Genomic DNA, 22,573 nt, shown 5'->3' with positions numbered 1-22,573 from the left:
TAATAATTATAATAATGTTTTAATTCGCCGTTTTTATACTAAAGACGCATTATCCGTCTGGACGAACTTGGGCCAACATTTGTAGTTCGTCTGGTTATGCGTCTCCAGTATAAAGACGGGCACAAGACGTATTATGCGTCTAGACTAACCATACTTCGAAATTCGTCTTGAACGACGAACTGGGAGAGATAGTTCGTCTAGACGCATAATACGTCTTGTGACCGTCTTTATACTAGAGAAGCATAACCAGACGAACTACAAATGTTTGCCCAAGTTCGTCCAGACGGATAATCCGTCTTTAGTATAAAAACGGCCAATATTATTATTATTAGTAGTATTATTATAAGCATCAAGAGATTTTTATCGTTATTTGTTAAACAGAGTAAAAGAGAACTTTTAGATAACTGTTCGTTCGCATTTTAAAGACTTATTAGCAAAACACGACAATATGTTATTACAATTTACGGCAGCTCAGATCATAACAAATTGCGACAACGTTTTATTTCAATTTGCGATGAATACGTTTTTACAAAACACGACAACTGTCTAGCAATTCACGACAGGTATTCGCAATTCACGACAGGTATTCGCAATTCACGACGTTTTTACAGTTCACGACAGCACACCTGTTGTAGACTAAAAAGGTAAAGAAGGTTTTAGCCCCAGGGAACGGTTAACTAGTGCCCCCGCTATCTGTAGTTTATATAAATACAGCGCTCCACGCGAGCTAGAAGCCCGGGGAAGAGACTTCCATATAAAATGGACGGGGAAGCTCGTCAGAAATTTTAAAATGAACCCCCTGAGAGGTATTAATACTAAACAACACATCTTCTGTCATATATAGTTTTTTCGGCTCAATATCCTAAAATGTACCGCAAAATCTCCCGGTGTGGACCTTTTAACCTTTTGGTAAAGGATTTTACACGCAGATGGATCAAAACAATAAAGGATAACTTCAGTAGTCTGATCTGTTGATATTCTTGTGGCAGATTTTTTTAACCATCGCGTGACCATTTGTTAGGTTCTCTGTGGCAGGTGACACTCGTGATCCACGTACTGTGACACACGGAGTATTCAAATAGATCGTCCATTTTGCCATTTGTTTTAGATTCAAAAGCCTTTTCTTGATCGAAATGGCGGAAAGCAAAGAACAAGGTAAGTGATCATGAGTTCTCATTGCCAGAAAAACTCTCAATTCAAACAGTATTATCTGATAAAACCTCTCAACAGTCTCGCGCTCAGACGCTTTTGTCTATCTTATTACAAGCGTTCGTATTGCTCCACCTTAACTTTTCACACTTTTCATAACGTCTTGAAACCGATTTTTCCATGTTTTACCCTCACGTTTATCCTATGAATGAAAACTTTGTAACTGATATGCATCAAAGGTAAAAAGGCTATGAATTGACGTGTTTTAGTGTAATAAATTTATGCATGGTCCTTTAATTGTTAGTTGCCTCAGTGCAAATTCTCTCAATTCGGTAAAATGATCGTCATCAAACTCGTACAGTACGTTCTCTTATTAACATGTGCTTGGATGGCCTACGAAATTTCGACATGCAACGCTATAAAACACCGTCTGAATCACCCCTGAGATCTCCTGAGAAGAAGTAACAACATGTTCATTCGAGTACTTGAAGGACTATCGCGTGACGAAATCGGTTATTAGCCTTCTGATGTACAATTGCCAACTTAAGAAACAAAATCGCATGACTGCAAGTTTTAGACTGAAAGGTACAGCTAAATTCCCACATGAAAAGGCTGATCTTTTTATGGTGGAGAAAAACGGAAATTATTATTATCAATTAAATTGAATCGCGAAAGAGTAACATGTGAGTAACGCCATCTCTAGTCACTGATGTAGAACAGTCACGGTCAGAGTGTGACGCGTGAGCGAAAGGCCAAAAAAAAAAAGAAAAAAAAAAAAAGAAAAGAAAGAAAGAAAAAGAAAAGGAAAGACATAAATTGCAACAAGAAACAAAAATAAAAGAATAAAACTATTTTCCCTTATGGCTTACAATCGTCCACTTTCTTCGACACATCAAAATCCTTGGTTGGTTCATTTAAAACTAATGGTAGTCAATGATGTTTTTTATATTTCCATTTCGGTGATCCCTTTTTAGAAAAGCTTTACAAAGAGCCTGCAGTCCGTGTACCAAGCCTTTCTGATGTTTTTTATATTTCCATTTCGGTGATCCCTTTTTAGAAAAGCTTTACAAAGAGCCTGCAGTCCGTGTACCAAGCCTTTCACAACTATCTGAAATTGCTAAAGGCCTGGGACTGGACATTGAAGGGAGCGAGCTGATGGCTTATCAAGGTGGGTTTTTGAGACATGTTTGACAGATTTTTAATAAAGCCTAATAAGACAAATTAAACAAACACTTGAGTCTAAGGTTGGTGGATAATACTTAAAGAATATATTACTATCACTAGGAGACAGTATAATTCCTTGATGACAGAAACTTTCCCTTGGCTACACAAGTAAAATGTGGTTTCTTTTAAAAAGGCTTATTAAGTGGTTTGAATAATCGGTCTTGCTCGACTTTCTTAATTTTAGTTCCATAAAACAACTTACAATAAGTATTTTTATTTTTATGGCCATGTTAACATTATCAGCTCTCCATTACATAGATATATATTAGAAATTATAAAATTGTAAAAGATGATTCCCAAGAAAAGTTTGTTAAAACTTGCTGGGATCTCCTGCCAATAAAAATCTAAATACCACATAACTAACAAGAAATGTAAAAGCAATGGGGCAAACAATAAATTGAATTTAAAATTGAATTGAAATACTTTGAAATTTGCTTGGTGGTGGGGGGAATGAGCTCAAATATCATCCGTTTATTCATATAGAGCCTCTAACCATGGAAAGAGAGAGAGAGGATGGCACTTAAAGCTTCTTGACATATACAGTTTGTCAGCTCAATTAGTATATTATTCTGAACTCAGTGTATCCTCCTTCCCTTCCCATACCACACAGGGACAGGACCTGTACTCCCATATATGGGCTATATATGTATGTGTGGCGGGACAGGGTAGGGTTTTTGAGGTTCAAGTTGTTGCTTAAATAGGGACCATCCCAGTGTGATCCTTAGACAAGATACCTAAATTGTATCAGTCAACTAATTGCAGAGTGTAAATTCCTTGGCAGATAAACAAAAACAAATGATCTGTTAAAACTAAACTATTCGTTAATTTCCAATTATTTCACAGAAATGAAAGAAAGTTGACCTGTGTGTGCTCTTTGTGGTTTTTGTTTTTCCCGTAAATGAGTACCCAATTTTATTTGCTTCATCCTTAAATAGGGTCAGGGCTTTTAAAGACCCTTTGAGGCACACACAAAATTTATGGAAGTACCCTAGCAACTGTGATAAACCATTTTTTTTATGGTATTAAGGACTTAAGCTTGCACTTAAGCTTGCAATTGAGACTGATGGGCACAGGGAGTCCTTCTAAATGCAAATAGCATTTAAGTCTCTTTTTAGTGATATTTCCCCGCATGAGCCTCAATTATAAGCTAGTTCCAATCCAATACTGAGAATACGAATATGGCCAATTAACTGAAAGATCATTAATTTAATTGATCACACATGAACTGAATAGGCCATATTCGGATTATCGGTATAGGACTGGTACTAACTTGTAGTTGAGGCTAATCTGGGGAGTCTTTTCAAATGCAAATAGCATATCTCTTGTTAATGATATTCCCCGCATGATCCTCCATTGCATGCTAATTCCAGTCCAATATCGAGAATACGAAAATGGTCTATTCATGACTGAATTGTGATTTAAACTAATTGATACATGAACCAAGGTACCCAGGGTTCCAACAATGTTTCCTTGATGGTTTCTGGTTTTGAAGGACACTGCTACCTTAATTGACTTAATTGACAGAAATTCACTTTGAGTGTTCTTTAATTACACAGAGGCTATTTCCAGCACTTTGGCTGATACCTATCAGCGACTGTACGAGTTACCAGATCCCAAGCTGCCAGTGAAATATCCACGAACACCAGGCTACAGACCAGCACTGGAAGATAACCCTTACAATGCTTGGTGAGGGAAAGAATTTAGAAAATGAGAAAGATAACAACAGGTCATAGATAATTGAAGAATCGCCAGTCCAGCAACGGTTTTTTTTTCTTACTTTAAGACATATTATGAAATTGTGGCAGATCTTGGGGAGGGACCCGGAGGGCCTGCCTTCCCCCCCCCCCCCCTTATTCTGGGTAAAAAAGAAAAAAGTCACAGAAGGAAGTAAAGCCGGCTGAGTAAGCAAAACAAAACCGGGGCCCCCCCTTAGCTCAAGGTCTGGATCGGCCACTGAAAAAGTTTCAAAAAGCTGTAAATTATCAGTATTTACATTAATTTTAAAGGTGTACCAGGCAGTTTTCCAGAAAAGACTTTCGCAAATTTCTCCAGAAATTTCCGTTCGGAAAGACTGATATGTTCCATTTGAAGTTCTTCCAATTTGGGCGAGGTACAAAATTTCAAGGCAGCACCTGGATTTTTTGTTCAGGTTTAAAGCCAGCATTTTAAATATGTAATTCCTTGGCTTTTTTTTTTTTTTTTTGAAATTGTTCATTAGAGAACATCTTCGCATTGTCACTTTCTTGTCCCCTGTGGCAACAGTGTTTGTAGGGTATAAGACCTTTCCTGGAAACGGGCCTCGTCCTCAGGACGCTTCACTCCACCCTTCTACACTTTTGAAAATCGGTTTTTCGTTTAGGACAACAGAAAACCCTTGGTTAAAAAAACCCCACTATATTATTATTTTTTTGTAAGGTACTGGTGCTGTGATATCAAGGGAGCATCAAATGGAAAACTTCAGGGCAAGACAGTGGCCATTAAGGATAACACGTGTGTGGCAGGAGTGCCAATGATGAATGGCTCTCTCACCTTGGAAGGGTTTGTCCCGGATATTGATGCCACTGTGGTGTCCCGGATATTGGACGCAGGTGGAAACATAATCGGCAAGAGTGTCTGTGAGAATTTGTGCTGCAGCGGCGGAAGCTTTACTGCTGCTACAGGGCTTGTGCTGAATCCACACAATAGCACAAGAATGGCTGGAGGGTCCTCTTCGGGATCTGCGGCTTTGGTGAGGAAACTACGTTTTGCAGAGGAGAAGCCATGTTGTCATAAAGTTGTAACAGTAATGACCCCAAAGGGACGTGAACCCAATGACGTTAAAAGCTTGTGATATACCAATTAAAAAGTCTTTCTTCTGTTTGGTTTAAAGGTGGCCGGAGGCAAAGTTGATATGGCGACGGGTGGAGACCAAGGAGGCTCTATAAGGATTCCTTCCGCTGCGTGTGGCATTGTGGGACTGAAACCTACACACGGGTTAGTGCCATATACGGGCATCATGCCAATAGAGTTCACGCTAGATCATACGGGACCTATGACCAGGACTGTTCACGATACAGCTCTAATGTTGGAGGTAAGAGGCCTGAAACTTTGCCCTTACTTATCCCTTGAAAGTTTTACTGAGATCTGACTTTAAGAGGTCTAGTTCTTGCCTCAATTGAACTCGACCAGGCTCTGGGAGCCGGGGGGGACTACTATGTAAATGGTCGGCGATGCTTGTCGTCTCGTTGAGGGATGTAAATAACAGGTTTTGGTCTCACTTAGAGTGTTGAGGACATTACGTCACTATTTGTCACCGTCAAAGTGTCTTATGGGATTGCGCTTGAAGAAGTAATTGAAAAGAATCTTTTCGGGGTCGAATGAAGCTCGAGCCACGCCCAGATTTCTCTCGTTTATGCGTTTAATTCAAATGCTGCGACGAACTTCCCTGTTTGTTTACATGAGACTGTCCCCCACCCCCAGAGGGGTACTTTGGGAATTTCTGGGTGAGGATGTGTCGCTGGGACCCTGGAACCCTTAACCTATACCAGAGCTAGTTCAGCTGAATTTTGCTACCCTATGCTAGAGTAAACTCCCTAAATGCCCCCATCTATCAACACTGTTGAAGCTGATTTGCGTAAATTTAAACTTGCCGATTTGATTTTTTAAATATTTTTGAGTGGCAATTCCTGGTTTCCTTAGTCTAGGTAAAATCTTCAACCAACTAGTCAGTTTTGTGATAAATTATACCCTATTCTAGACCCAAACGCTCTGATTTATATACCCTATCCTAGAGTAGACTGCTTGAAAATCATACCCTTCTCAGCGGCACATACCTATATAGCACATATATGGCTGTGCCCCCCCCCCCCCCACCCCGGGTCCCCACCCCCACTCAAAGGCCAGACTAGGACCACTTCGATTGGTATGGTGGCAAGCAAGGATCGTTAGGTACTCATTTCAGTAGGATAATTCTGAAATCCCGAAATGATTGTTTCCATTCGTGGGTTCGTGACTGTTTCTTTCTTTAGTTGAGTGCTATAAGATCGTTTTTGGCATGAACAAACGAAACTTTGACGATCTCTTTGAATTCACCAAGTGCAGTTCAACCCGCGCTAACCACCCGTATAAGCTATACCAGGGTCTATTGTTGAGGCTGGGAGCTTGATCCGCTTTAAGAGTGCGCTAAAGCGCTTCTTAAATGTAAATTTATTGTTTGTCAGTGACCTGATTCATATTTTGTAAATAGTTATTTAATATTTTATTTTATATATTTTCATTGTACATAGTTTATATCTGTTTTATCCTTTTATTTCGGGAAACACCATAGGGTCGACCTCTTGTTTTCCTTTTCAAGATGTGCTTTTTCTTTTATTTTATTTTCATCATGTTGAATAAGACACGTTGTCATCTTGTCATCTATGGGCTACCTAATAATATAAAAGTTTCCTTTCCTATCACATGTCGTTGAAGTGAACTGGTCGAGGAGAAAACTCTCCCGCAAGCAATGAAAACATAAAAATGGACCAAAAAAATAAAAGTAATACAAGTAATGGGAAATGTGAGAACCAGATCAAATCCTCCATAACAAACGAATATTAAAAGGAGGACTGACCACTTCATAGCTGAAGATTTTGAAGGGGTTTTTGGAGGAGAATTTAAAAAAAAAAAAAAAAACAGCCAAAGAATTATGTTTTTTAAGCAAAGGGTATCAACCATACCAAGTATGGTCTAATTGCGAAAGAAATGTTTCTGTACAGGTTATGGCAGGATATGATGAAGGACTGGATCCCAGACAGCCACGGGATCTTAAAGTCCCCGAGTATACTTCACTGGTATGTTATTGTTTGTTAACAAGTGCTGTTGGTTATCGACTGATCATTAGTTTCCATTCAAACGTCAACCGTTCTATTTATATTTAGTTTTGTTGGGTTCCGTTTTTTTGTTTACCAGCTCACAGGAAAGATAGAAAACATGAAGATTGGGATTTTAAAAGAAGGGTTTGGTGTGAAGAATTCAGAAGCGGACGTCGACAAGATGGTCAGGGAAGCCGCTGAACAGCTGGGGAGTAAATGCGGTGCAGTTGTGGAGGAAGTGTCGATCCCAATGCATTATGATGGTAATTGCCATGGTTTAATCATTACGTTTATTTGCCTGTATGGCGGACTAGTACCTAAAGCCAATTTTTGTTTGATATCGACCAAAGTGTTTTGTATGAGAATATGGGATCCACGTGGTACCTCGTGCAAGTGAACGACGATGGAGGCTCTGCGTGCAAGGTTTATAATACTTATGTTTATATAGTCGACCGAATAATTCAGGTTGAATCAATTTTGGCGTAGGTTAACGGTCTGATATTTAATTTGTCTCCTCCCGCCACTGTGCACCCAAAACCGTTGATACCAGATACCCCTGACAAACGGCTACCCTAAGTAAATAATAATAATCATCATCGTCATCGTCATCGTCATCGTCATCTATCCTTTAGACGCCAACTGGCGGATAGGGCACCAATAAGACTCCTCCATCTCTGTCAGTCCTTGTTCCCACTTTAGGGCCTGAATTACTGCCTCTGCAGTCCTTCTCCAGGTGGAATTAGGACGGCCTCTCTTCATTTTACCCTCTGGTGTTCATCTGCGAACAACTTTCGAGATCTTAGTGCTTTCTCAACGGAACACGTGACCGATCCAACGTTATCTTAGTCTTACACAATCCCCGTGCCTATTTAGATAAAGTTGGCTTAGAAAAAGAATAAAGTTGACTTCACAACATAACGCTTTATTTAATTTTACGCTCTGTCCGCTTTTCTAATTGCTAAACCTGTGCTTGTCTCCTAGGGTTTTGGCGCCGTGGGATAAAAAATCATTTACTTTGTGTCAAGCCACCAGCCCCCTTTTTCTGTTTCATATATTTTTTAGTTAGTTTTAATTACTTCTCATGCCAGGTCCGAAGGTGTTTGGAGCCATCTTACAGATTGGAGGAAATCGAATGATGTTGGACGGAGCTGGTAAGATACTGTTACTATGGTTACAGTACATTTGAGGATGGCAAAGAAGGGAATACCCTTGGAGACTAGGGCAATTGCTTGAAATATCTTTTGGAAGTATCCTCTAATGTTCTCGAACGGGCAGTAATGTGCTGCCGAGTTATTAGAACGGTTTTCCTGTTAGCCTGTGACGCAATTTTGTTCCGGGAAGGAGTCCCATACAAAAAGGACAGGGGTGCTCGTCGGAAATTTTGAAAAAAAAAACCCTAAACGGGTGCCAATATCCTGTTTTATGGGCGTGGCTCTGAGAATTTACCACCCCTAAGAGATACCAATTCTTAAACAACACATTATCTCCTGTCATATTATTTTCCAACTCAATACCCTAAAAGGAACCGCAACAGCTCCCGCTGTAGACCTTTTGAGGCTAAATGCCCTAAGAGGTACCAAAACCGTTTTTTAAGCTCCTAAAAGGTACGACGAACAGCCCCGTCCTTTTTATATTGAAGTCCCCCGGGACTTTTGTACTTACATAGGAATTGAACACAATTGAGCAAGATAGACTCTACACTGGCGCTTAAGCCATAATTAACGAAGATTTAACTGGATTACCCGTTTTAGGCTGGATTACCGTTTTAGGCTGTCAACAATCCTATTATCTTTTCGTATTTGCTCTTCCATCCGCATCTTGGAACCCCTATCTTGAATCCGTCTGTCGGCCATCTTGAATGTCAAGGACAGGTTCAATTGAGATGTTAGCTTCACAAGAGATTCTTCTGAAGGTTTAAACTGTTTGAATGTTTCCTTTGCTCTCTTCGTAGGTTTTGGGACCTCTGCCGAGATGTACTACGACACGACTCTACAAGAAGCCGTTTCTCGAGGCCTTAAATGCCACTCAAACGATCTGTCAAAAAGCGTCAAATTCGTCAGGCTGATTACAAAGTACTTACAGGAAGAGTACAACAACATATTCTACGGAAAGGCGCAGAACCTGGGGCGAGTGCTTTGTAAAGCCTACGACGAGGCACTCCAAAAATACGACGTATTGATTCTACCAACCCTTCCCAAGAAGGCACCAGTCTTCCCGCAAGAGAATCCTCCCTTGGAAGGTGTGGATTGTTTGATAGCTGTTAAAAATGTCTGAAAGTTTGCCGTTACAGGCTTCTCTAACACAAAAATCCCTGAGGTCTTTCTTTAGTCAGTTAGCGGAAGACCAAAATGATTGTGAAAATAACATTATCAATTTCCTACGGTTCATAAAAACTCCCAGGGTGGGAAAAAAGTGTTCTCGTGCGGGTGGATTTCACTGGACCTGTTAGTAGAACTATCACAGTCAGTTCCATAATCTAGGAATCTAGGTGAAAGATAGCGAGGGGAAGGGAAAAAAAAGAAAAGGGATTTTCGCCAAAGTCAAAATCGAAATAAAACTGAACATTCAAATGTCTTGTAAGAATTTCAATAATACATGCATTTACTTATCTAAGTTATTTTGTCACAGGACGTAGTAGCAGCGTTAACCAATTTACACACTCTGAACCAAGGTAAATTCTTGATTTTGCAGAGTATTTGGAAAAGGCATTTGAAATGGTGGTGAACTGTTCACCGTTTAACGTCACAGGCCACCCAGCGCTGTCAATCAACGCGGGGTTCAGTGATGGATTACCAGTCGGTATGATGATTGTGGGAAGAAAGTTTGACGAAGTCACTGTTCTGAATGTCGCCTACGCTTACGAGAAGATCAGGGATGCGAAAGAATAAAAACAAAACACATGTTGAGTAGCAGAGAGGAAGCTATAACGTTACTCAAAAGTTATCATTACTTTGGTTGTAATCATCAAATGATTACTTTGGTATAGAATTTAGAAAGAAGAGTTGTCAACATAAATTGCTCACACGCTAGGTTTGACAATAAAGCTCGCGAGACAATGAATTTCAGATACACTTAGATGGTGCTTCATGACTGTTTGACATCTCACAGTTGAGTCAACTTCCAGCACGTTTGAAAGAACATTTGTACCACAATAGGTTTTAAAAGCCTGCTTGGTATAAGATTGATTTATGCAGCCAATAGAACAATGGAAATAAAAGTATGCATTCTTACTCGGCACGGAATCCCAGTCCACTGCAATTAAGAAAAGTCATTAAATATTAACTGGAAATGCTTTTTCTTTTACATGAACTAAAAATAAGATAATTATGTCTCGGCTGATCTATAATAGACCCTTTTATCGCACAACATAGCGCAAAATCGTACAACATAGCAAAACATAACAACACATAGTACAACATACCACAACATGGCGCAACATAGCACAACATAGCACAACATGGAAAAACATGGCACAGCATAGCACAACACGGCACAACATGACACAAGATAACACAACATACCAGAACATGGCACAATGTGGCACAATGTGGCACAACATGGCACAACGCGATACAAGATAGCACAACATACCACAACATGGTACAATACGGTACAATGTAGCACAACATGGCACTATGTGGCACAATGTGGCACAGTGTGGCACAAAGTTGCGTAATGTGGCGCAATGTTGCACAATGTGGCAAAATGTGGCACACTGACACAGTGGCACAATGTGGCAAAATGTGGCACAATGTGACACAATGTAGGGCAATGTGGCACAGTGTTGCAAAGTGTGGCACAACGTGGCGCAGTGTGGCGCAATGTGGCACAGTGACACAGTGTGGCACAATGTGGCACAATGTGGCGCAATGTGAAACTGGTACAGTGTGGCACAATGTGGTACAATGTGGCATAATGTGGCGCAACGTGGCGCAACGTGACACAATGTGTTAGAATGTGGCAAATTGTTTCGCAATGTGGCACATGTTTCGCAACGTGGCGCAATTTGGTGCAATTTGGCACAGTGTGGCACAATGTGGCACAATGTTGCATAATGTGGCGTAATGTGGCACAATGTTGCACAATGTGGCACATTATGGCACAATATGGGGCAATGTGGCGCAATGTGGCACAGTGTGGCACAGTGTGGCACAATGTGGCACTATGTGGCACATTGTGGCGCCATGTAGTGCAATGTGGCTTAATGTGGCACAGTGTGGCACAGTGTGGCACAATATGGCACAATGTGGCACAATGTGGGAGAATGTGGCACAGTGTGGCACAATCTGGCACAATGTGGCACAATTTGGCATAATGTGGCTTAATGTGGCTTAATGTGGCACAAAGTGGCACAATGTGGCACATTGTTGGACATCGTGTGGCAATGTGGGGTAATGTGGCACAATATGGCCCCTTGTGGCACAATGTGGCACAATGTGGCACAATGTGGCTTAATGTGGCACAATGTGGCGCAATGTGGTGCAATGTGACTTAATGTGGCGCAGTGTGGCGCAATTTGGTTCAGTGTGGCACAATTTGGCTCAGTATGGCACAATGTGGCACATTGTGGCACAATGTGGCGCAGTGTGGCACATTGAGGCCAAATGTGGCCTAATGTATTTTAATGTTGGCTAAAGTGTTGCGCAATGTGGCTCAATGTTGCACAATGTGGCACAATATGGCATAATGTGGCGCGATTTGGCTCAGTGTGGCACAATTTGGCTTAATATGGCAGAATATGGCACATTGTGGCCCAATGTTGCGCAATATGGCACATTGTGGTGTAATGTGGCGTAATGTAGCCCAATGTGGCACAATGTGGCACAATGTGTCACAATGTGGCACAATGTGGCACTATGTGGCACAATGATGTAGGCTGTGGAGGTAAATTTGAGGGACTGAGGAGGTGTAAGCAGTAAACACTCCTTTTCCTTGGCCATCGTAGCTTTAGAAGAAACAAAACACAAACCGCCGTGATAAACATGGAACCAAAACGCATGTTAAACAAAGTTAATTTCCTTGACGTTTCGTATGTACAACATACATCTTCAGAAGTGACCGTTAACTAGATCACAATTGAAATTTAAACGCGAAAAAAAAGAAAAAGACTGGTATCTAATAATATGTAACAAGACTAATAAGGTGTAAGCAGTGTAGGTATATGTAGGGGATTTTTTGAGATTTAGACCGTGTAGGTTTATTTGGGGGATTAATGAAATGGAGGATCTAAGGGATATTGGGAGGATATTTAGGAGGGTGGTTGAGGAAGTTTACTTGATTATATATCCAGGAGGTATTGTTTTAAGAGGGATTATGAAAGATGACTTTTAAATCGCTGAATTAAAAAGAACCTTGGCAGAGAGCTGCACTTTATGTGATTTTTACGGTTTTTACACGATACTTTCATCTGCGTTCGACTGGTCTTAGGCTAAAATTAAACAAGAACAAAGCACAAAGCAGCCACTCAGGATGACAGACACCACGTTAAAACAAGTGTATCGACCTTCCAGCATTGGAGATGTAAATGTAAAGATCTTAACAACTGGTTATTAATGACGACGGCGACGGCGAGGATAACGCCTTGTAAAATTGAATTTTCCAGGATGCCTATGGCTCTAAGACCTAGCTCAGGCTAAATATGTAATGACAGCGTTCAATTCTAAATGGAAATACGAAAAATTAGCAGTTTGACTCATCGTTCGCGTTCGCGGTCATTTTGCGTTGTTGTTAATTTGCAGAGGACGGCTATGAAATGAACAATGGTTTACTGAACACACTTGTACAGCCATTGTTTTGCTCATTTAATTTTTTGTTTGGTGGTGTTCATTGACGTCGTAGTTTACTCCAGACTCCGTCCACAATACGCCGGTTGGTTCCTTGGCGTCCGATATGACAACTCGTTCGTAGTTCGTCGAGTGTCGCCAGGTAAGGTAATAGTTGTGTTATTTTGAACAAAATATGCTGTTCCTTGTCAAATTAAACCCGGAATTCTCAAGTTGACCATTAGAAGAGGCCAAAGCAACTGTAGCATTGTCTCTATTTCTGTTAGCCGCGAAGAAAAAGGTTATTACCATGCCGTTTCGGTAGGCCATATACTGCCCAAGAGGAAATTCTTGACATCCAGATCTTGGGTATACAATTAATTATCGAATACCAGGGTATGTGATTCGCATACCTAAAAGGAAATTCATGATATCCAGATCTAAGGTGTATAACGACAAGCCGCTCGTTTTGTTAAACATTTTTATTATCGAATACCGTGAGGGTTTGTGAACGGTCTCTTGAATGAGCTAAATAGTTAATCGCATCTCATTAAATCGGTTCTGCAACCACTGAATTTTCACTTAATCAGTTGTTATCAGTTCATGTGGAGCCAAGCGGGCTATTCACAATTGGAAAGAGGAAAACAGAGGCAGCTAACAACATTTCACTCAAAACCCTGCCGTGACAATCAAAACACAAAACTATTACAATGTCAGATGATAATTTCCAGGTCAAATGCGTATTATTCTTTGTAAGACTCGGCCTTTTTCCTGCCAACCCCTTCCGGCCGGCCTGCAATTTTAATCAGTGAATATCCTCTCTCTCTTATCTCATGCTCTCATGGGTAAAAGAAGAAATAAATAAGCATTGTGGGTTCACCCTTCCCTTGAAAACTTCTCCTAATTTTTAGCACATTAATATTTACAACATGTTATTCTTGGAACTACTCGAATTAAATCGGTAGCCAGGGATTTTATGTAGCACGATATAATAAGCCACATACCTTCTTTGATGTATAAAAAGCTCCCTCCCTTTAAAGGTCTTTCACAACTGAATATATTTCTCGTCAAAAAAAGATGCAACGTTATGACAACGGTACAGAGTGACGTAATAGCGAATTGTCTAAACACACCAACAAATATATATAGCCTGCGTAAACGGGAAAGGGGTAGGGATCGGATGGCAAAAAACGCGAAGAAAATGGGGATGGAACAGCACCCTATCCCTTTAGAGAAGCCCGTTTCCAATAAGCAGCCCAGTTTAATTTCCTCAATCAGTAGAATTCAAAGAAGCAAGAAGAACGCTACGCACACACAAGTACGCAAGTGCTCTGCTGTAGAAGGATAGAAGGTGACAATAATCGTGATCCAATTTTAACAGATTTTAATACATCGTCCATTTTGCCTTTTCGTTGACTTATTCTAGATTCGAAAGCTTTCCCGTGATCGAAATGGCAGAAGGCAAAGAGCAAGGTACGTACAGCATCTTACGATAAAAGCTTTCAACAGTCTCGCGCTTCGCAAAACGTCTGTATCTTAGCTTTTCACACTTTGAATAACGTCTTGAAACCAAGTTTTACACGTTTCACCCTCACATTTTCTTATTAATGAAAAGTATGCAACTGGGTTGCATCAAAGGTAAAGGTGCTATGAACTGAAGTGTTTTAATTTTAACAAATGAATGGATATTGGTCCTTGTTTATAGTTGCCTCAAGATGCGAATGATATCACTTCGGTAAAACGATCGACACTCAAACGCGTACAGAACGTTCTTTTATTAACGTGTCTTTGGATGGTCTACGAGTTTTAAATCGGCATACAACGCTTTAAATTAAAACACCAGTTTGATCACGCCTGAGATGAGTGATAACATTTTCAATTCGAGTAGTTGAACGACTATCGCGTGACGTATCGCCATTTGATGAGTTTAATTTATATTTTTTTTGTTGATATGTCTTGAGCAGTTCTGACGAAAAGTTGCCAGCTAAATACACAAAAAGGCATGAGTGCAAGTTTTAACTTGTAGTTAGAGGTAAATTTTCAATTCCTACATCAAAAGGCTGACCTTATGGTGGAGAAAAATGGAAATTACTTGAATCGTGAAAGAGGAACATGTGAGTAACGCCATCTCTAGTCATTGTTCGTGACAGCGGTCACCTTCAGAGTGTGACGCCTGAAATTGACAACGAAATTAGTTAAAGGCGAAAACGGACGACAACAGTTACAGCAAACAAAAATAAAAGAAAAAATTCCCTTATGGCTTACAAACTGGGCCACATTCTTTGTGACATCAAAAATTATCCTTGATTGGTTCATCTGAACTTTCTGTTTTGTAGTCTGAGGACAGTAACAAAAATGATGTGTTTTGCCTTTATTTTTCCAATCCCTTTTTAGAAAAGCTTTACAAAGAGCCTGCAGTCCATGCACCAAGCCTTTCACTGTTATCTGAAATTGCTAAAGGCCTGGGACTAGACATTGAAGGGAATGAGCTGATGGCTTACCGAGGTGGGTTTTTGAGATTAATTTGAAAGATTGCAAAAGTGAAGGTATTGGATCTAAGGTTGGTGAATATAATGTTTAGAATATATTCAATATCACCAGGAGACAACTCCTTGATGACAGAAACTTTCTCTTAGCTACACAAATGAAATGGGGTTAAGTGAGTTTTAAATTGACATTGTTGACTGGAGGTGGCATGGGCTGAGCTCAAAAAACATCAGTTGGTTTACATGAATCCTGCCATGGGAAGGGGGAGAAAGGATTGGCACTAGCTTCTCAACAATTATACAGTCTTCTTCATTCACCATCATCTTAGTAGTATATTTTTGGTGATTTGTTACCCTCCCTCCTTTCCCATATGCATGCCATTCTTGTTACATACTCTTTGCATAAATTTGTCTCACATAGGAATGGTCCATTTTAGGCCCTAATCACCTATACCCAGAATTTGGTTTAATACTCCATGAATTTAAATCGCAAGATTAGTGTCCGTAAATTTATAATGTCCATTATTCAAGTTACCCTGATACCTTTGAGGTAATAAGTCAGAAAGAATTAGTACCTCTTAGTTATTTCAGTACCTTCACAGTATTGGTTGGTTGGTTGGTTGACTGATTGATTGATTGATTGATTGATTGATTGATTGATTGATTGATTGATTGATTGATTGATTGATTGATAGATAAAAGATCCCCAGGAACTGTGATGGTTTGGTCGAGGCTTGTAATTCAGTGAAAGATCTTTAACTGAACATTCATGAGTTGAACTTATGAATATGTGATTAAACTAACTGAGACATGAATCAAGGTACCCAGTGGATTCCGGAGATGTTTCTTGGATGGTTTCTAGGTGTGGAGGATTAATTAATAATGGTAATTGAACTGAGTGGAGTGCAATTTGGTCTGAAATCATACGCGTGATTTCAAAATCGAAGGAGTGCGCAGCGCGAGTTCGATTTGAAATCACAAGTATGATTTCAGACCAAAATTGCACGACACGAAGTTCAATTGCCACTTTATTAGAACCATTTTGAAATCGCACAATTTTATCGCCTTAAATTTTAGACTTTTGGTGTATTGTTCCAGTAGCCGGTTTGTTAAAAAAAGCGGAACCGGAAACGCCTTTACGTCTTATTTAGTATGCAAAACGATGTCATGTGACGAAAACTCATTCGAGCATGACAAAGAAACAAGCAGTTCTGATCTGAAGTCGAAAATAGTCTACTTCAGGTATAAAAGTGCAATTCTCGTCGCCTGAATCAATTGTGGAAGGCCTACCTTTCATCTGTGGTTGAGGCTGAGACTTTTCATTGTCTTTGGAGAAGGAATTTGAAGGTGCATATCCTGTGTAATTCTGCGATCGATTTCTTTTGAGTTGTGAAACTCCCTCGAGTGCACGATGCCCAGTGCATAGTACGGTTTTTTTTCTTTTAAATACCGTTCGGTGGCATGAGTTTAAGGGGTCCAGCTCGTTATCATCTCCGTTTCTTTTCGTAACCTCGGCGTAGGACTCAATACTCAGGACCCTGTCAAGTTCTTGCAGCGCCATTTGTTTTAAGATATTTCTGAGATGGCGGGACTGGCACCGGCTTCGTAAGACGTTCGTTCATGCACTATTTTTTGCAGTGTGGCGTATTTTGCCTATGTTTATTCACAGCAACAGAGTTGAGCTGTTTTGTTGCTTCGTTTGAAACTACCGGAAACCTGGAAACATCTACCTTCTTGAGATGACTCTGAATTTGTTGTTGTGTGGTTTTCGTTTGTTTATGTTTTACTGGACTCAGTATCATACGGATCTTGAGCAGATGTTGAAGAAAAATCGCCAAAATATTCGTCAAAATGGACACTGAAAGTTGGGAACTTCCATTAAAGTAGGTCTTCAGCCTAAAGGAGCTCATAATCGTCATTCAGAAACTGTAATTAATTAAATTCGTCAATTTTTTTGGAAAAAAAGCTATAATAACAACAAAGTTTTGGCAATAGTATTTGCAAAATTCTCCACACAGTGGCTTTTTGCCTTTCATTTTCCAGAAATTTTATTGATTACTTTAAACTTTATATCTTGAAATCTGATTGGTTGTTTTGTTTTACTGTCCCATTCTCATTGGCTGAGAAAAAGATGTGATTTAGAGCAAAAAATAGTGCGATTCGTGAATAAATCGCACCACTGAGAGCCAATCAGATTGCAAGGATAACCAGTGATTTGAAAATGGATTTAATAAATTAATTAATCAATTAATTAATTAATGAAGCACAAAAATTAAGTTTGAGTCTTCTTTGATTGCACAGAGGCTATTTCAAGCACTTTGGCTGATACCTATCAGCGACTGCACGAGTTACCAGATCCCAAGCTGCCAGTGAAATATCCACGGACACCAGGTTACAGACCAGCACTGGAAGATAACCCTTACAATGCCTGGTGAGAAAAAGATAAAAAAAAAATAATAAAAAAGATAGCTACATGCAAATAATGAAGGTCAGTGGTTAACGCTTCCTCTCTGGCCAGCTGGAATTAAGGTAACTATTAGTGTTAGCAACAGGTCAAAGATGAAGAATCTCCAGGCTTATGCAACGCTTTTGTTTTTTTTCTTTTCTTCAGAAAGCTGTAAATTATATTCACATTTACAGGTCCAAGAAAAAGAATGCCCGTTTAGGAAGATCGTGTTTCATTTAAGGTTTCTCTGAAGGACCTGGCATTTTGGTTCAGGTGCGAAATTACAAGGCAGCGCCTGGAGTTGTCTTTCAGTCTTAAAGCAAACGTTTTGAATATGCTGCTCCTTTTGCTTTGTTTTGTTTGTTTGTTTAATTATTCATTAGGAAACAACTTTGCATTTTGTCATTTTCTTGTCCCCTTAACTTGTTGGCAACAGTTTTTTGTGGAGTATAGGACCTTGTAGAGCAACTTCGTCCCCAGGGATCATTCTCCCGCCCTTCCAACTTTCGAAAATCGCCCTGGGACGAGGTTGCTCGTGTAGGACAACAGAAAACTCTTGGTCATAAAGACTGCAATATTGCTATTTTTTCAAGGTACTGGCGCTGTGATATCAAAGGAGCATCAAATGGCAAACTTCAGGGCAAGACGGTGGCCATTAAGGATAACACGTGTGTGGCAGGAGTACCAATGATGAATGGCTCCCTCACCTTAGAAGGGTTTGTCCCGGATATTGATGCCACAGTGGTGTCCCGGATATTGGACGCAGGTGGAAACATAATCGGCAAGAGTGTCTGTGAGAATTAGTGCTGCAGCGGTGGAAGCTTTACTGCTGCTACGGGACCTGTGCTGAATCCACACAGTAGCACAAGAATGGCTGGAGGATCCTCTTCGGGATCCGCGGCTTTGGTAGGGAAAAGTAACGTTTTTCGGGGGAAAAGCGATGTTGTCATAAAGTTATAACAGTAACGACTCCAACGGGGCCCGAACCCAAAGATGTTATAAGTTTGTGATTTCTCCAAGTCTTTTCTTCTGTTTGGTTTAAAGGTAGCCGGAGGCAAGGTTGACATGGCAACGGGTGGAGATCAAGGAGGCTCTGTAAGGATTCCAGCCGCCGCGTGTGGCATTGTGGGCCTGAAACCTACTTTCGGGTTAGTACCGTATACCGGCATCATGCCAATAGAGTTCACTCTGGATCATACGGGACCTATGACCAGGACTGTTCAGGATACAGCTCTAATGTTAGAGGTAGGAAGCCCGGCATGACTACAACTTTGATCTTACTTATCCCTTGAGATTAGGGAGTTTAAGTGACCACGACAGCGACGTCGAGGACCGTAATCTCGATTAAAAATGGCTTTATATTTTACCCCCGAATCTTGCGATAATCATTTAGGTTGTACATGTTTCTCACTGCCAAAGCTATCGCGAAACTGAATCTGGAACACAGCGAAAAGTTTGAAGTAGAAACTTAAAAAAATAGCTGTCGTGGTCCACGTTCTCCAGACAACGCAGAGTTTGGTCATTTCACGTTGTTGCTGTTTTGCAGAGGACGGCAAAGAAATGTACCAAGAATTATAACACACGTGCACAACCACTGTCCTGCTCATTAAATGTCTTGTTTAGCCACGTTCCCTTTGCCGTTGCCGTCGTGGTTTTCTTAAACTGTCTCAGAAAACTTTCAGGAGTTCTGGAGCTTGTCGAGATTGGTCTCGACCAGACTGGAGCTACTTTGATTTACATGTTTTGCAGCCATGGATCGTTGAATACTCGAGTAACGCAAAACTTGTGAGAGCCCATAACTTCGTTCTGCCAGTTGTTAGAACAGAGCGTTTTCAAAGAATTTTTGTAAATAGATGCCTTTTTGACTTTATTCAACGATCCTCTTCATTTTAAGCCAGATATTTATACCTCTTTTTATAACGCCTTATTTTTTATTGTAAATTCAAACGGTTTTTTGAATTCTTAATGCCAAGACCATTTTTCCACAATCCCAGAATGATTGTCTTTTTTATACGTGGGTTATGACTATGGGCTCAAATCGAAAAAACACTTCCGCACGCAAACAAGCAATGGAAACAAAACAAGACAAATGAAAGTACGTAATAAGTAATTGGAAGTAAAAAACAAAAAAACCAGGCAAAGAAAGAATTATGTCAGTCAAGCGATGGAAAACGAAAAAAACATATTTTCAAATGTAAATTTTATTATTAAAATAAGGCCTAATGGCGAAATAAACGTTTCTAAAGGTCATGGCAGGATATGATGAAGGTCTGGATCCAAGACAGCCACCGGATCTTAAAGTCCCTGAGTATACTTCACTGGTATGTTATTGTTTGACAACATGTGCTGTTCATTATCAACTAGATTTCACGTAAATGACCATTGTTGTACTTGTATTTATCAGTTTTGTTTTATTGGGCTTCGTTTCTGTTTGTTTACCAGCTCACAGGAAAGATAGAAAACGTGAAGATTGGGATTTTAAAAGAAGGCTTTGGTTTGAAGAATTCAGAAGCGGATGTCGACAAGATGGTCAGGGAAGCCGCTGAACAGCTGGGGAGTAAATGCGGCGCAGTTGTGGAGGAAGTGTCGATCCCAATGCATTCTGATGGTAATTAAATAATTATGTCCACTAATTTAAAATCTAATCTTGAAACGCATACTGGTACACTGCATGAAGCAGAGATTCATACATTATCCCCCAATCAAAGTTTTTGTATGAGAATAAGGCATTCACGTGGTAGCTTGTGCAGGTGAACGAAGATGGAGGCCCTGTGTGCAAGGTGTATAATATTTGTAGCCGGCCCATGAATTCAGGTTGAATCAATTTCTGTGTAAATTTACACAACATAAGAGGTAGCCTTATGTAATTTTACGTTCTGTCCGCCTTTCTACTTGCTAAACCTGTGCTTCTCTCCTTGGGTTTTAGTGCTGCGGGAAAACAAATCAGTTACTTTACGTCAAGTCACCAGCCTTCTTTTTCTGTTTTATAATTTTTTACTTTTCATGCCAGGTTCGAAGGTGTTTGGAGCCATCTTTCAGATTGGAGGCAATCGAATGATGTTTGAAGGAGCTGGTAAGATACCGTTGCTATGCTTACAGTAAAGTTAAGGGGGGCTAAGAAGGGAATGTCCTTGGAAGCCAGGGCAGTTGAAATATCGCTTGAAAACATGCGCTGTCGTGTTCTTAGAACAGTTGGCTGCTTGTCTATATCGTGCCCTTTTGAACTTATACAGGAATTGAACAGAGTCTAAGCAAGATGTGTTCCACACTGGTTCTCGAGTAGTTAGCAAGCTTACGAGGATTAAACTGAATCACCCTGATAATATTTCGTTTCGGCTGTCAACAATTCTTTTCTATTAAACCATCTTGGATTCTTCTTTTCGCCATCTTGAACGTCATAGTAACGTTCAGGGATTGTGGTCAATACGAGATGTCGGCTTGAAGAGAGATTTTTCTGAACGTTTAAACTGTTGAAATGTTTCCTTTGCTCTCCTCATAGGTTTTGGGACCTCTGCCGAGATGCACTATGACACGACTCTACAAGAAGCCGTTTCTCGAGGCCTAAAATGCCATTCAAACGATCTGTCAAAAAGCTGCAAATTTGTCAGGTTGATTGCAAAATACTTACAGGAAGAGTATAACAGTGTTTTCTACGGAAAGGCGCAGAACCTGGGGCGAGTCCTTTGTAAAGCGTACGACGAGGCACTCCAAAAATATGACGTGTTGATTCTACCGACCATTCCCAAGAAGGCACCAGTCTTCCCGCAGGATCATCCTTCCCTGAAAGGTCTGGATTTCTTTTGTTTGATAGTTGTTACAAATGACAGGACGTTTGTCGTTACAGACTTCTATAAGGGCACACAAAAATCTCTGGGCTTCTTTCTTTTGATCAGTTTTGATCGTTTGCTAGTTTGCCATGACAGGCTGTTATAACAGCTCTGGTGAAACGTTAATGTTCACCGGGGAGTAGATTCAGACTTATCGGCGCACACAAAAATCCGTCTTTCTTTTGATCGGTTTTTTTTTTATTAGGTACGGGTTTTTCTAAGTAATGGTTTTCCAGCGTAGCTCGAACACGCGTATGGAGAACTTTATATTATCGATTCGGCGATTGTCTCTTAAATTTCTCAGGCAGAGTATTTCGCGTTCTAGGTGAGAGATGACAAGGGAAATGAAGAAAATGGGATTTTCGCAACAGTCGAAATCGAAATAAAACCGAGCATTCAAATTTCTTGTAAGACAGTCGAATTTCAATAGTACATGAAGTTATTCAAGCTATTTCGTCGCAGTTAGAGGTAACACTATTAATCAATCTATACACTCTGAACCAATGAAAATTCTTTATTTTGCAGAGTATTTGGTAAAAGCATCCGAAAGTAACCGAAACACTGGCCCTTTTAACGTCACAGGCCACCCAGCCCTGTCAATCAACGCGGGGTTCAGTGATGGCTTACCAGTCGGTATAATGATTGTGGGAAGAAAATTTGACGAAGTCACTGTTCTGAATGTTGCTTACGCTTACGAGAAGATCAGGGATGCGAAAGAATGAAAACAAACTGACACATGTTCTGTAGGACAGATGAAGCTCTAGCGTTACCAGTAGGTTCAAGTTATCATTACATTCGTTGCAGTCTTCACAGAAACATTCTGGTTTAGAATTTGGAAAGAACAGTT

General features: G+C 40.2%; 2 protein-coding genes and 1 pseudogene across 3 annotated transcripts in view; 2 read left to right on the top strand and 1 right to left on the bottom strand.

Annotated features, from left to right (window-relative positions):
- The window catches only part of LOC145488068 (uncharacterized), a 136,217-nt gene that overhangs the window by 67,083 nt on the left and 46,561 nt on the right, over positions 1-22,573 (bottom strand). The gene's annotated exons all lie outside the window — the stretch shown is intronic.
- On the top strand, positions 1,053-11,812 carry LOC145488097 (amidase-like). Its single transcript, XM_081466880.1, has 10 exons — positions 1,053-1,155; positions 2,207-2,317; positions 3,930-4,059; positions 4,789-5,101; positions 5,243-5,443; positions 7,110-7,184; positions 7,303-7,468; positions 8,294-8,356; positions 9,157-9,444; positions 9,897-11,812. Exons 1-10 carry the CDS (start codon positions 1,134-1,136, stop codon positions 10,091-10,093), a joined length of 1,566 nt encoding a protein of 521 aa, XP_081323006.1. The 5' UTR covers positions 1,053-1,133; the 3' UTR covers positions 10,094-11,812.
- LOC145488098 (amidase-like) lies at positions 14,352-22,462 on the top strand (annotated as a pseudogene). The gene is made up of 10 exons (XR_014049476.1): positions 14,352-14,440; positions 15,362-15,472; positions 17,755-17,884; positions 18,493-18,805; positions 18,944-19,144; positions 20,146-20,220; positions 20,342-20,507; positions 20,910-20,972; positions 21,399-21,686; positions 22,252-22,462. The product of XR_014049476.1 is annotated as an amidase-like (transcript).

Source organism: Orbicella franksi, chromosome 5, assembly GCF_964199315.1.
Source record: "Orbicella franksi chromosome 5, jaOrbFran1.1, whole genome shotgun sequence".
Lineage (NCBI taxonomy): Eukaryota > Metazoa > Cnidaria > Anthozoa > Scleractinia > Merulinidae > Orbicella > Orbicella franksi.
Note: the sequence above shows the minus strand (reverse complement) of the source record. Positions and strands in the feature narration are given on the sequence as shown.

What these genes read in the sequence shown, in the direction of transcription:
- LOC145488097 (XM_081466880.1), top strand. Translation starts at nt 1,134, where the DNA reads ATGGCGGAAAGCAAAGAACAAG. An exon ending in GGCGGAAAGCAAAGAACAAG is followed by an intron (nt 1,156 to 2,206) that starts GTAAGTGATCAT and finishes ATCCCTTTTTAG; the next exon opens with AAAAGCTTTACAAAGAGCCT. An exon ending in GATCCCAATGCATTATGATG is followed by an intron (nt 7,469 to 8,293) that starts GTAATTGCCATG and finishes TTCTCATGCCAG; the next exon opens with GTCCGAAGGTGTTTGGAGCC.